The 14325-nt window shown below is 51.5% G+C and overlaps 5 protein-coding genes across 5 annotated transcripts; 4 read left to right on the top strand and 1 right to left on the bottom strand.

Moving 5' to 3' along the window:
• Positions 1 to 63: 63 nt before the first annotated feature.
• Positions 64 to 384, top strand: J4E82_001337 (uncharacterized protein; the record flags this gene model as incomplete). Its single annotated transcript, XM_051727652.1, has 2 exons — positions 64 to 148; positions 233 to 384. The coding sequence occupies 2 exons, from the start codon at positions 64 to 66 to the stop codon at positions 382 to 384; spliced, it is 237 nt and encodes a 78-aa protein (XP_051592497.1).
• Positions 385 to 1637: 1253 nt separating this feature from the next.
• Positions 1638 to 2663, top strand: J4E82_001336 (uncharacterized protein; the record flags this gene model as incomplete). Its single annotated transcript, XM_051727651.1, has 2 exons — positions 1638 to 1982; positions 2235 to 2663. 2 exons carry the CDS (start codon positions 1638 to 1640, stop codon positions 2661 to 2663), a joined length of 774 nt encoding a protein of 257 aa, XP_051592496.1.
• Positions 2664 to 7069: 4406 nt separating this feature from the next.
• On the bottom strand, positions 7070 to 8339 carry J4E82_001335 (uncharacterized protein; the record flags this gene model as incomplete). The annotated part of the gene is made up of 2 exons (XM_051727650.1): positions 7070 to 7818; positions 7874 to 8339. 2 exons carry the CDS (start codon positions 8337 to 8339, stop codon positions 7070 to 7072), a joined length of 1215 nt encoding a protein of 404 aa, XP_051592495.1.
• Positions 8340 to 8853: 514 nt separating this feature from the next.
• J4E82_001334 (uncharacterized protein) lies at positions 8854 to 9462 on the top strand (the record flags this gene model as incomplete). The annotated part of the gene is made up of 4 exons (XM_051727649.1): positions 8854 to 8969; positions 9075 to 9183; positions 9237 to 9290; positions 9340 to 9462. 4 exons carry the CDS (start codon positions 8854 to 8856, stop codon positions 9460 to 9462), a joined length of 402 nt encoding a protein of 133 aa, XP_051592494.1.
• Positions 9463 to 10122: 660 nt separating this feature from the next.
• J4E82_001333 (uncharacterized protein) lies at positions 10123 to 11819 on the top strand (the record flags this gene model as incomplete). The annotated part of the gene is made up of 6 exons (XM_051727648.1): positions 10123 to 10167; positions 10220 to 10990; positions 11120 to 11457; positions 11515 to 11580; positions 11636 to 11689; positions 11753 to 11819. The coding sequence occupies 6 exons, from the start codon at positions 10123 to 10125 to the stop codon at positions 11817 to 11819; spliced, it is 1341 nt and encodes a 446-aa protein (XP_051592493.1).
• Positions 11820 to 14325: the final 2506 nt, after the last annotated feature.

Genomic DNA, 14325 nt, shown 5'->3' with positions numbered 1-14325 from the left:
CGCTTCGGACATACTGCTAGCAACATCATTCTATAACTTCGCACCACATTTACAACCTACAAAATGACGCACACCTACAAGTTCAACGTTGCCATGAGCTGTGGCGGCTGCTCCGGCGCCATCGAGCGCGTGCTCAAGAAGCTCGATGGTCAGTGTTCCTTGCATTAGCTGTGCGCTGCGATATGCAGCATGTGCCAAAACCCATGCGAAATTTGCTCTAATCATGTCGCAGGTGTTGAGTCCTACAATGTATCGCTCGAGACTCAGACCGCCGAGATTCAGGCAGCCGACTCGCTATCCTACGACACCGTCCTCGAGAAGATCAAGAAGACTGGCAAGACCATCAAGTCTGGCGAGGCTGATGGTGAGGCCAAGGACATCTAGGCAGCGCAACGTACCGATCCACGTACGACGACTTTCTGATACAATTCTTTTTGGGGGAGCGAGCGATGGACATCACGGTCGTGTTTACGAGCAAGCTCTGTGCTGCCGCCACGGCCCTCTACATCTGGAGCGATTTTATAAATACCGCGATTGAATGAAGGATACCCTTACCACATACATCTGCCTTGCTATGTGACGTGAACTGAGCTTGCTTTCTGGCTCGATTAGACCTGTTGCATCATTGTTGCAAGACTGTTTGATCTACCTAGGAGATAATACCAACCTCTCAACAGTGATGCACATGCGCCATCATAGTCCTACAGCGTCGCGGCATCTCGGTGTTCCACCAGATTGCTACTGCCACAAGCGGTGCGCAGACGTCACATGCCACGAGTTGAAGCCGGGTCGCCGCTCCCTTGTCGAGAAGCCACCGTGTCCAAGCTCACCCATCGCTATTCCATTTGCTATCTTTGTCGCAGTCAAATTTCCGGCACTGATGTAATCCCACGACATCTGACCAGCAGAGTCCAGTTCCTTAGCTCTAAGGCGCTTCGCCGAACCTCTTAGCCTCAAGCTCCCTCCAAACATCTCCGACATTTCCCTTTAACTCCGCTCACAGCCACCGTCTAATCATCTTTGAGATGATTGAATGCGTTCAAGTGCTTACCCACATCTCGGCGCACCCGTTGCTCGTGCCGTCTACCGAATGCGTTCATCCGCTGGTATGGAAGCGAGTTGCGATGCCTGGCAGCCTCTGCACGCCAGTATACGCAATGGCACAGACAACCACATTTCAAGTTGAGCAACTATCATCACCCAAAGACATGTTCAACTCATCTTGAATGAAAAGCGATGCATCGAAACCGTCATACGCCCACGTGACGCCTTGTTATACGAGAGCATGGGTGTGGTCGGGAACAGTCGGTTCGCGAGCGGCTTCTAACCGGACTAAGTCAGCAAGCCTCCAAGGGGCTGAGCTCCGGGCCTCACCAATGCAGATCGGCAGTACAGCGAAGATGTTCCAAGTAAGCGCGGGATGCGTATCCGTATGACGCTTGAGTATAGCATCCACTACCCTTGTCACTGCTACCTTGGATTCAGTCATGCAGAAGGGCCTACAGGAAAGGTCATATAAAAGCCGTCCTGAGGCCACATGGTGAGAACATCGCACACTGCCAGCTCGCCCAATCAGGAACAAATCTATCTGTTTATCTCTAATCTCCACTCATTCATACTATCTGTTATATATCCTCATGCCGTCTCCACCTAGAAGCTCAATATCGTTTCCGAGTTCGGCGGATCTGTTCTACTTCTGCACGACATCGTCGACCTCTGAAGAAGACCTCAACATCCACTACGCACCTCCGTCAAGCTCCTCGTTACGCATTGGTGTCATTGTTCTCGGTAACGATCAAGTCCAACTAGCCGATCTAGCCGCTCTCGACCTGCTCGCCATGGTCGGAAGGAACAGAATCTGCAGAACGAACGCCACAGCAGTAGCCATGGAAAACGCCGTGGACGAAGTCGACATTCGATATGTCAGTGTGACCGGAGAGGGGAGTTTTCCTGTCACGGCTGGCACGCGAATGCCGGTGACGGTGAGCTAAGCTTCGAATTGCTCCACATCGAAACACGAACAACACGACACCCATACATCCCCCGTACAGCCAACTCCTTTGGCCAAGAAGAGCCAACTTTTTGGTCGTGCTGGATTCGCCTGGTCTTGGCTGCCTTTCACAAGTAGTCATCTCTGACAGTCTGGCAGGGAGGTAAAGGTTAACACACGCCCCTATTCCTACCCATCATTCGCACTAACATCCTTTCGGGTACTGTGACTGACGTCTACCCAGAACTCATTTGCAAACGCGCCTCAATTCGACATTCTCTTCATCCCTGGATCCTTCTCGTCAAGCGAGTTGCCGGTGGAGGCGACCTCATTTCTCACCTCACAATGTCTGAATCCCAACCTCATTGCCATCATGAGCATTGCTTCAGGCATATGTCACCTCGTACAATCGGGTATCTTACGTGGAACACGAGCTGCAGCACCTAAGCCTTTGCTTCCCGTTCTCCAGCAGCAATATCCCGAAACGCTCTGGCAGCGCTCAGCCTGGGCTCGACACGAGAAAGTGTGGACAAGTAATTCGTCTGTCTCAGCGCTTGATATGGTTTCGACATGGATGCGCGAGTACTTTTGGGATAGAAGCCAGGCTGTTGAGTATGTTCTTACAGCCGCGGGCATGGGATCGCTCTACGATTATGATCATTGCGACTACTGATGATTTCATGACATGGTATGGGCATTACAAGGCGTTTTGTGTGGTACGATCTCAACTCTGTATAACAAAGTCCTTTGTTTGGCGTATATGAGGTACTTCCGGATTTTATACAGATATATGAGAAATTTTGACTTCAGATGGAACTCGTATGTTCATGGCCCAGCTCACATGTAAGCTTTCTGATAGCCATCTAGAGCCAGATTCGACTGGCCTTCCCCTTGCGCATAGCCCTCGCTACATTTGAAAAACTCAATTTTACTCCATCTTTCTCCTACACAAGATGCACATCCCTGTAGACCCCAAGTATCCCTACCCAATAGAATGCATAGCCATCGCCATCGCCCTAGCCTGGTCTTCATTCCGCCATATATTCTTCTTAGCTTTCATCTTCAGCCTAAGCTCAATAGTAGAGTCAGTACTGAAACTAGATCGAACATTGGCTTCGTACAAGTGGGGTCTAATATCGTCCTCGCTAATGCCGTTGGCTGGCGTAATGGCCACGTCGGTGATTTGATCGATGTTGAGATGTGTAGTCGACACAAGCAAGGCGTCTATGTTCGAGCCATCGATCGTGTCGTTGTCACTGTTTAAACTCATTGCCTCTGAGGTTAGGGAGAGATAATGCGATGATAGACTGCTTGCTTCTCCCATCGTAAATAGAACGTTACCCCCTCTCATATTGACGACAGGCTCGGCAATTACTTCAGTCTGTGCGTGTATTCCTTCTAGCCATTTCAGCGTCGCAGCATCTGCGTTATCGAATTCGTAGCATGTGTTCAGTCTATCGTGATATGGGGATCCGGGCGTAGGGCTTAGTGGGAGTACCTCTCCGTCGTCGCGGCGGACGAAGCATCTGCCTTCACTGTCTGGCAGATCAAACCGTGTTTGCGGCGTGCCTACTGCACCACTGGTCTAAATGCAAACGCGCGAGATTAGTATATGTCTCACATGCAGTTTATAGAGGTATGCTTACAATGGCGAAAGTATGTTCAAGTTGTTGGCTCACGGGAAGGAGAACTGTTGACGCTTTAGGTGACAACGAACGTGCACGAGGTCCGCTTCTAGCGAACCCCGGATGTTGAAGCCGTGTCGCACCTCTTGACCGAGTAGGGCGACGGTTCGTGTCTGCAGTTGGTGTAGCGGAGGATCCACCTCCGCGCAGGCCTGTAGGTGCGATGTCTCCCGGAATTGCAATTTCTTTCAACCTTCTTCCCCACCTTCCACCCCATTGCTTGTGCTTCGATTCCTTGACTTTGTTTACTCTTCTGCCTCTCGGGTGCTCCCAGCCCCTGTTATCACGCTGTGTCTGACCACCTCTGCTACTCGGTGGCTGAATGCCAGCAAAAGTCGTCTCCGAGCTGGGTACTTGAGTCGATATGAGCATCCCTTTTGCCGCTGTAGAGAACGATTTACCATTTCTGGGCCATCCAGTAGCATCTGCTCCCAATCCTGGTGGTTTCTTCTCTTGGTACTCCATCAGAGGATGCCGTTTCGAATACGTCTTGTATCTCGAGCCTGAAGGCGCAGCGAGAATCGAACGACTGATTTCCCCTGCTTTCGAAAGAACTGTCTGCAAAGGGCTCTGACCTATGACAGGAGCTGATTCAGCAACTCCTGGTGTAGATACGATAGAAGGGTAGCCGATGGTAAGGTACTGCGCGTTCCGCTGTTGGGGTACAACCTGAGCTTTAGCTGTGATATGGCCATAGCGAGGGAGATATCGCGATGGCGTAGGTGATCCAGAAGGGCGACGCTCACCCGAGACTGCCATACGCTCTAGGTCGTGCCGTCTGTCGGTTGATTCGCGTCTCATGACCGCAGTGAAGCTATCGTCCAGCACTGTTGTGCTCAGATCAGGCTCTCGCCGTCGCAGTTCCTCTTGTAGTCTTACGTTCACATCACATATACAATCTGCCTCTTCGTATCTTTGTCTCTCTTCTTGTATACGTTGAATAGCACGCTCATGCTTGACTCTTCTGTACACATCAGTTTTCTCCAAACCTAGCACGTCCATCAAGTTATCATCCAAAGTACTGGCGGATAGCAATGATGATGCTCGACAACTGTCATCGTCAGAACTTTCGAACACGTCGGCTTCGGATGAATCGGCTCGCTGGCATCTGGGTGGGTTTGGCATTGGGAGTATAGGCGGCGGAGGAGGACGTTTTCTGGCCCACCTCTTGTTGTCCCTTGGGTTTACCACATGACTTCGCAATGTAGCATCAGTACCTTGATGTTCTTTTGACTCCACGTTGTTCCATAAAGCGAATTTTCTACTCGCAACTGGATACGAAGGGCTCATGGAGTGACACGTCTCATTCTCGCCTGTCGGCGCACTTTGAATATTCGGTGGTGCCAAGGTTTTGTCGATTCGAGGTGACCGCGGTCCATCTCTTATTGGTAGAGACATTTGAGGTCCAAAATACTGATTAAAGACTGCCTCGGTACAAGCCCTACGAATAGAGCTATCGTTCGTATCTTCAGAGTCCGGAGTATCCGAGCCTTGCCTTGTGCCTATCTCTCTGAAGAGTTGGCCATCTCGCCTTGTGTCGACGGTACATGGTCTCCCTGGCGTCTCTTCTGTTATCTTGTCAATCTTGCCAGCACGAATGATCGGGAACTGCGATCGCACACTTTGCGGTGCTCGACTTTCCGGACGTTCAATATAGTGGATCGGAGAAACAACTCGAAGAATACCCTCCTTGTCGACAGATTCTTGTAAAGAAGTAGAACCAAAGGGTTGACCAATCTCATTGGTGTCAGTTGTCTTCCAGAACGATTTGAAGTCGTTCCAGCCTCCACCACGAAGATGTACGATAGGTGACGAGATATCCGGTTCAGAGTGTTCCTGACTGTCTGATACGACCCGTTTAATAGGCGATGTTGGTGGGGAATGTGTCGTCAAATAGTCCCGCTTGTTCGAAGCTATGTAATTGCCATAAGCATCTCTCCCATTGCTCAACGGAGACATTGGACATATAGGCCGAGAGAAAGGGCTGCCTGGTGGTGTGTATTCTCTATTTCCAGTCGACGGAGACATTGGTGGAAAGAGCGAGAGATTGACATGTCTCGAAGGGAAGGGGCGATCAGAATTGCTGGTGGCCTGCCTAGGGGAGCCTGGCTCATCAGAACGAGGGCTGAGAAGCCCTTGTGCGAGGCAACCCGGCGCATTTGTATCCATCTTCTCGGCACTGTAGTCGGAGGGTGGTAATGTGTTGTTGGAGCAGATGGCGTGGTTCGTGCGGGTCGCAGAAGTTGTGCCGTCGTAACTTCCTCGTAGAGAAGGCACGCATTCCCGCACCCCAATTTGCCCGAAAAGACCCTCACTTGGATCTCCCGTAGCGTTTCGACTATAATTAGTTGAAGCTGTCGAGGATATCTTTAATGGATCTGATCGTAATATCTTTGGGTAACCATCGCAGTAGCTCACTTTGGACTCAACTTCACTGGAGCACATGTCTCCCAGAGTATTACCTGTTTGCCTTCTCTCGGTCGTCGTATCGGTCTCTTTCCCACTATCCCAGCATGAAGATTCTTTCTTGCCATTCATGTTCTTGCCGTCCAGAACTGCACTGACTAAACTCTGTGTTTCCGTCAACTCATGATCAAACTCTTCGAGGAGATTCAGAGAAAATGGAAACGATGGGGCGCCCTTAGAGTTTGTGGATATAGAACGAATAGCGTGCAACCTTTTCTGATATGCTGATCCATTTCGTAGGTGGCTGCGGATGGGAATAGGTGGGGGCATTATATGTGGCTCTGCGGGAGCTGTACAATGGGCCATGACGGTGGGATGTCGACAAAAACGCCAGGATCGTCAATGCGAGTCACATAAAAAGGATATAGCCTGGCAAAGGGTGTGAAGTTTAGGACGTGAAGCATGGACAATTCAGAGAGGGATGACCTGCATGACTGTGGCAAGCACGGTTTGTGGCGTGGGCGTTTGTCAATTCAACATATGTGAATCCGGCCTCGCTGATCTGCGTGTAGACACGTCGACTCACCGTCATTGGTGGTGATCAAGACTCGAATGTATGCGGTGCTGCGTTTGCGACGTTGACCGCCATGTTGACATGCTTTGCGCAAGGGTCTGATAAAAGTATACATGTTAGGGGCGTTCTCATAGGTAGTGGTATATTTACACAGTCATATAGTTGGTTACCTCGATCAAGTGTTAAATGAGCTTGTACTTGCGAGAACCTATAGAAAATCAACCGTATTGTCCTACAAACGCCAAAGCTTTAATGCTGACAATGCCCGAAGATGCTGTCGTGTATGTACAGACGTATAAACAAGCAGAACAGGAGTGCTCACTAGGATATCTCCACTCCTAACCCACGACTAAACGCCACGTAATATGCCCATCGGTTCATGTGAAGTGGAAGCCGAGACCCAGCTGTCCGCCATCACTCGACTTCATGTTCTAGTTTCTTACCCTCGTTCTTGAGTTTCTGGTGTACGGCCTTGAGCGACTCGAATGTTAACATGGTCGTGACCGCCGCAGGTACAGCGCGGACCATGTTAGTGCCCATTCCGTTGTAAAAGGCTCTCCATCCCTCTTCTTGGAGGATGACGGTGCATGTTCGCAAGATACCGCGATACCTCGGTAAGTTTATCATACCATCCGACGAAGCTGTGCCTGGTGGGCGAGTGTGAAATCGGTCGTGTTGGCCTCCCCGGAACGATACATGGTTGTCCGAGTGCGAGGGTAGCGACCGTTGCTGTGTCTGCAGCCGAGTGCGTAAGACCTCGTGTGGGTACGTCGCAGAAGTCGCAGTCATTTTGCTCAAGACTGTTGCCAATGCAATAGCAAACCAGTGCACGTCTTCTGTCTTGGCGTCTGTCTGGCCCATCTCCAGACCGGTAAACTTCATCTTGAGAAACTCATATAGCGGGAATTGAATAGCGACGTGGGTGAGGCCAAGCAGTGCAGGTGTAAGGCCTGAGTAGAAGGACATGATGCCTTCCTTGAGGTACATCTTGCGAAAGGCATCAAAGGTGCTTGTGTAGTGCCACGGCGGCCGGTGTTCGGGCGAGGCGCGGGCGCTGACTTGGGACATGAGCCTTGTCTTGACGACCCATATGGGATTTGTGACTAGCGTCGAGCAACCACCAGCGAACAAAGAGGCGATGGTCCTGGCCAACCATTTATTTTCTGTAGGTTGAATCTTGTCAGCAACTGGAACTCGGATGCCGAGTGCACTACTAACCCATCTGAGGATAGAGGACGTTTTTGGTAGATTCATAAGTGCTCATGTAGACAGCCCAGGTTGGAATGTATCCGAGCAGCATGGGGCCGAGTCCTCGGTACAGGCCGCGCATGCCATCCTCGATCCATATGACTCGTGCGGTGCCGGTCAGGCCTTTATAAACTGCGCGCGTTGGGCCAGTATACGTCCTGGGGCGAAAAGAGCCCTGCGCCTGCAGGCGGGTCTTGATGACATCGAGCGGGCACGTTACAATGCCCGAGGCAACTCCAGCAGAAGCTCCGCACAGTGCATTGACGGAGCTATCGGGGAGTTTGGAGACCCTGACGGCGAGAGCGGTAACGGGCGAACTCCACGTACTGTGCGTGTTTGAGGATGACATATCTCGCGGTTCAACTGTCGCGGCGGATGGCGCATACCGATCGGGAACTTTAGTCGGGGACGGCGGCTCGGAATCAGTGGTGGACATTAGGGATACTGCAGTCGTCGACTTGTTAGGGCCATTCGCGCCGAGTGCGGAGACAGAGGGTGCATGCATACAGGCCGTCGTCCCCTTTGCGGTGCCTCAGTGTTGCGGAAACCCCGCAGCACTTGAGTAACACGATGACTAGCGATTGTTCGGCTCCATTGACAGGCGGACGGAGTGTGAGGAAGTCGCGGAGGGGATGGTCGTCGGCCAGCCTTTGCCCGGTGCGTGTGTGTGTGTGTGTGCGCGAGGAAGGCTGAGGGGTTGCGTTGCGGTGCAGAGCTGGGTTCGTGGATCAGACGTCAGAGCTAGCGTGGAGCACGAGTGAAGTTGCTTTGGTGGGTGGAGACCAGGCGCTGATTAAGGCGAAGGCCTTCTGCGGGCCAAGCGCTGCCCGCCGGCCTATTGGCTTTCGCTTCTTTCGCATTACGACCTCACCACCTCCGACCGTCAAAACTGCAATTGACGACAGCACCCGCCTGCGACTACTCGGATCCGCCGTCGAACAACCGCAACCATGTCTGCCCCGTCTCTCGCCCCCTACATCATGAAGCGGCCGTGGCTGCAGAAGTGGATGAAGCCGCTGGCCAACTGGTACTGCAACGCCGCCGGCTACAGGCAGCTCGGTCTGAGGTACGGAGCCCCCGATACGCATACGGCGTATAGAGCAGGACATACGGATGCTATGGAGAGAACAGCGGGCTGCGAACCGATGGGCTGACGGGATCCATGATGCAGGGCCGATGACTTGCTCCCCGAGGAGAACGATGTCGTGCAGACTGCCCTGAAGCGTCTCCGACCACAGGAAGCCTACGACCGTGTCTTCCGTCTGCGCCGAGCTTTCCAGGTACGGCCGAACCAGACATTCAGGACACGGCAAGCGTCGCTAATCTACGGCAGCTCTCCATGTCCCACCAGCTCCTGCCCAAGGAGGAGTGGACCAAGGCTGAGGATGTACGAGTACCGCCACTACCATCAACACCAGACGCTGACAATGCACAAGGACACACCATACCTTTCCGAGCTCATCACCGACATCGAGGCTGAGATGCACGAGCGCGAGGACCTCGAGGCTATGGTTATCCAGAAGAGGCAGAAGAACGCCGCCGCCAGCAGTAGACACTAGATTGTACATATCGAGTCTGGCATGATCAATTTGAAGCTTGGTGGATCGAGTCTGAGGGCTGCGCGATAGAGTGTACCATACCAACTTTTTTTGTACAGGACTCATCTCCATCAGAGTGTGCTTGTTCGTTTTCTCTCTATGCGCTTTCATGCGCTTCTACAAGCCTTGGCACACTCGCAAGTTGGTTTGTCTTATTATGTGCTAACAATGACTTCTTTTGGACGGTAACGGCATGACTCCAGTGTATGCGCCTGGCAAGCGTTGGCAAAGCGCAACAAGCTCGGCATATGTGGTGTTTCTTCATCTATCCATTGTAGCAAGAGAAATGAAAGGCCAAGTCTGTACACGTTACAGCGACATGTGTTCATGCGTCCCTTTCTTATGTCATGCAATTTCTCGATACCCAATTATCAGGGACAGGAGGTACCAAGTGCGCGGCCAAAAAGAACAGAGATGGAATGTGTGTAACATGCAGTGCACATCATACGAAACGGATTTACTACAGGTCGTTATGAGAAGCGGACCGTGTGTCGATCGCTTCAAACGAGAATGCCGAGTGTCAGGGTTCCGGATATGTCAGCGCCACGCTATCATGTGCTCAGGCGTCAGATCAAGCGCATCGCGTCAGTCTCTCAACCCACGCAACTAACAACACTCTACATGATTCACCAAATTGTATCAACAGCAAGAGTATTAAAGCAGACGGTACGTTGTCGCAACCTTGTTCCCATCATATATCCTAACCAAATGACGTCAGACCTCCCTATTCACGAGAACGACTAACATTCTGTACAAACCTCAAAACATGTCTCTGAGACGCTCAGCTCGCGTTGCAAGTAATATCACGCCAGTACCATTGGATGTCAAAACCCAGGATAGTGTTGCGAAATACGAGAAAGTCAGCAAAGCGAGTGTACCTGCGAAGAAGCGCAAAACCACAAAGGCGCCTGCCAAAACATTACCCGATGCAACCAAGAGCGAAAGTACTACCAACGGAGCAGAAAGCTTGGATTCAGTGAATCCAGCTTCATTCCTCCCAGCAACGCCCCTACCCAAGAAGCGCAAAGCGGTATCGAAGTCAACGTCAGAACCAGAATCGCCACTAAAACCACCATCATTCACACCAACACCTGCTGGTGCCAGCATCTACTCCTCTACGTCTTTGTTCTCTCCCCCTAATCCCACCACTCGACCAGCAGCTCCTCACACCACAAACGCCAATTTGGCCACTCCAAATGGCTCGCACGTGGTGCAAGCCTACGCTTCGTCTCCTGCAAAATCCGCTGACCCTTCGCCTGCCAAGAGGCGAAAAGCAAAAGAGATTGTCCCGCCGGATGTTGGTGCCATCCCCCCCGCGAGCACGGACATCGATAATCTGTTGAAAGACGCAGAGGAGTTTCTTATAAAGACAGATTCTAAATTAGAAAGAGTTGTAAGAGGACACAAGTGTGAGATTTTTAGTCCAGATGGATTGAGAGAAGTAGTGAGGCCGTTCGAGTCGCTGGGAAAGGGGATTATTGGACAGCAAGTAAGTATGGCTTGGTAATACTGTTTGTCATCAGGAAAATAGAGGAGAAATATGCAGAACGAATCGCTGCAGACCATTGTAGAGGAGAAGAGTTTGGACGTATGTGTATGACTAACAATCTACCTATAGGTATCAGGCCAAGCAGCCGCATCAATTCGTGCAAAGTTTACTGCTCTCTTCCCTGAGACACACCCTTCTTTTCCTTCTCCCGCCCAGGTTCTCACCAAAGATATCCCTACATTGCGTACAGCAGGTCTCTCCCAACGCAAAGCAGAATATATCTATGGAATCGCCGAGAAATTCTCTTCCGGTGAGCTCTCCGCTGAGATGCTGGTTAGTGCTAGCGATGAAGAGCTCATCGAGAAGCTAGTAGCGGTGAGAGGATTGGGACGATGGAGTGTAGAGATGTTTGCTTGTTTTGGGTTGAAGAGGATGGATGTTTTCTCGACTGGAGATCTTGGTGTACAGTGAGTTATTCCCTGTTTTGGAGAATTCCTTGAACAAGATGATTGACGTGTTTGCAGACGAGGCATGGCCGTATACGCAGGCCGTGATGTAAACAAGCTCAAGAACAAGGGTGGGAAGTGGAAGTATGTACTCTTCATGTAGTTTCATGTATCGGGCAGTCCACTAAACGCAAAGCAGATATATGACCGAGCAAGAGATGCTCGACATGGCTTCCAAGTTCAAGCCATACAGGTGCGTTTATCTCTACCGCAAACTCTTCTTTACACACACGTTAACCCATCTCCTTGCTGCTAGGTCGCTCTTCATGTGGTACATGTGGCGGATTGCCGATGTGGATCTTACTGTTCTGCAGAAGACTTGATCAACAGGAAGTGACCATTGTGTTGGGTCACATTGGCCCTTGCGGTAGGACAAGCATGTACATCATGTGGTCTATGTGTGGTGGTGGGGTGATGTACTGCTGGGTAGAGGTGGGGCGTGGGTCGCGGGCGGTACAGGCCGTTTCCCCGCTGGGCATAGAACACTTGGTTTATGGATCAAACATCTCGTAGAGTGCCCGTCAACACTTGTGGTTTATTCGATGCACAAGGGTTTGTTGCTCAAATAAAATACCCAGGCAGGAGGTTGTTCTTGCTCGTAGGCGCATGGAAATTGTCATCCGACATCTTTCTGGTTGAATATCGATAACATGCCATACCATTCTGGTATGCTTGGCCTCGAATATCCACAGCAAGTTGGCTTCAAAAGCAGACAATGCCAAATGCATGCTGCCATTGTGTTCCTCTGTTTGGTTGTTTCCATTCGTAAGGGAAATTCATGCTTGCACCCAGCCGAGCGGGACGGCGTTTGCATGACAGCAGCCATCGCTGGCAGCCTGCAACGATCTTAGTGCACCATAATAGTGGTAAGACGACCACATGCGCTAAATAGTTCGTCTTCGGTCTGGATTGTGTTACTCTCTTGCCATTGAGAAGCGCTTTGCCTGATGCTGTGTACAAAGTACTTGTATGTTGGTTTGCATACGACAAGAGAAGAGAACACTCAACGACAGAGGGGTATACAGGTCAGGGGGCGAACGGTGGTTAGATATGAGTTGTGACTGTACGAAATATACGTGGGACATGTGCTGACTTCTTATCCCCACCTCTGCAGTGATACAGAGCACAGGATTGCAAAGCTAAAGTACTCTTCTCGGCAACATCGGATCAGTTTTGATATGTACGAGATGCATACAGCACCCATGTGCACTTCATGGTCTATAGCTTGGCTCATCGCGCTATGGGTGAAGTTTATAGTGAAGCGACTTCGTTAGGTAGTAGGTCAGTTGTTGACCACTAGAGTTTGCGGCTGAACTTACTCAGTTTTCTAAATTCTCCCGGTTGCGGATCTACGACGCTGGAATTCCCGATATTCTTCCAGCCGTCATCTGTGGAGGCACATGAAACGGACCCACCAATCGGCCGGATAGTTTTGTACCAGTGACGCCGCGCAATGAGATGAACAACAGAACGACACGGATCAGGGAAGGTTGCAGCGAATATCCTCTCATTTTGGAAGAAGTAACCTGACAAGCGATGTCGACCACACTGACGTTGAAATGATAATAAGTTGGATTGGTCTACAGAGTTGCTCGATTTGAGCGTCGCGCCTGGGTAGCTGCAAGCATTAGAAGAATGGCAATGTCGATAAGCAATGGGTAATTCTGGAAAAACCCGGGCACTGAAACAGTAGCAAATGCCGACGTCATATTAGCTGATGGCAGCGACACATGAAGCTGGGTGCGTGCCGCGTGGGTGGAGAACAGAAGCCTGAGGCTGGAAATGAGAGACTAATCAATGCGCGTCAAGCAAATAGCTTGGCCGGATGGATCAATGGTGAGGCTGTTCCTCGGGGGGACGGTCGATAAGCGAGCCGGTTCATCGCAGGAGGATGCGGAGAGCTGGAATAGCGAAATGAGTCAACAATGCAGGTCTGCTGGGCGATATGGACATAAAGGGGAGATGGGTAGACGAGGCTCAAAGCAGTCAGCAAGCTCGACTAGGCAAGCTCGAGAGGTAAATATAACAGTTGCTTTTATTGTTCGGCGTTGGGGTTGGGGCTCGAGAGATTGCAACGGCTGCGCTTTGCCTAAAGCGGATCGGATGTAACCGCATTGAAACCATTGGGTAGGAGCTCGTGCCAGGGTGGGCAGGGGTGGGGGACATGGTCAGAGGCCGCGCAATTCACGGTTGCTTGTTGTGTTTCGAGTCGGCCAGACGGTGGCAAAAGAAGAGCTTTGGATGCGCGGACATGGAGCGAAGGTGCCGCATTGCCGTTTGGTGAGCGGTTACCAGCAAACACTAAAAGGTCCGTCGACAATGGACAGAGACGTTGACGAGCAACGGATTGCTGCGGGCAGTCTAGCGGATGGTCGTCTCCTAGGGTGACGGAGCGGCGATCCAAACGCCATAGGCTGTTTGCATGTGGTGCATGTGCTGTGCATGGAGCTTATCAGGGCAGGCAGCGCGTTCAGAGCTTGAAATTGGGAGCAGCGCGCTCGGCATGTGAAGCTAAGATTTACAAGCAGCGGGAGAGAAGGGATCATGGATGGGGGAGCATGGCGAAGAAATGGTAGCCCTCGCCTGTCAAACCACACTGTGGCACTCCGCACGCGCGGGACAGGCCCTGGGTGGTGCAGTCATGGCGACACATTATGCGGGTAGCCACGAGCGTGAGCGCGACCGCGAGCACGAACAAGTGCGCTCGTCGACGACTTGCCCAGCTGTCCGTTGGCGGCAGGACAATCAGCAGCCAGGGCAGGGCAGCAGCTTTCACTGAGCGAGCTTGCTTGCTTGCTTGCTTGCTTGATCGATGATGGTGGGCACGCT

This window comes from Alternaria postmessia (assembly GCF_024291825.1).
Source record: "Alternaria postmessia strain BMP 2775 chromosome Unknown scaffold_5, whole genome shotgun sequence".
NCBI classification, from domain to species: domain Eukaryota; kingdom Fungi; phylum Ascomycota; class Dothideomycetes; order Pleosporales; family Pleosporaceae; genus Alternaria; species Alternaria postmessia.
This window is presented reverse-complemented; position numbering and strand designations above follow the sequence as displayed.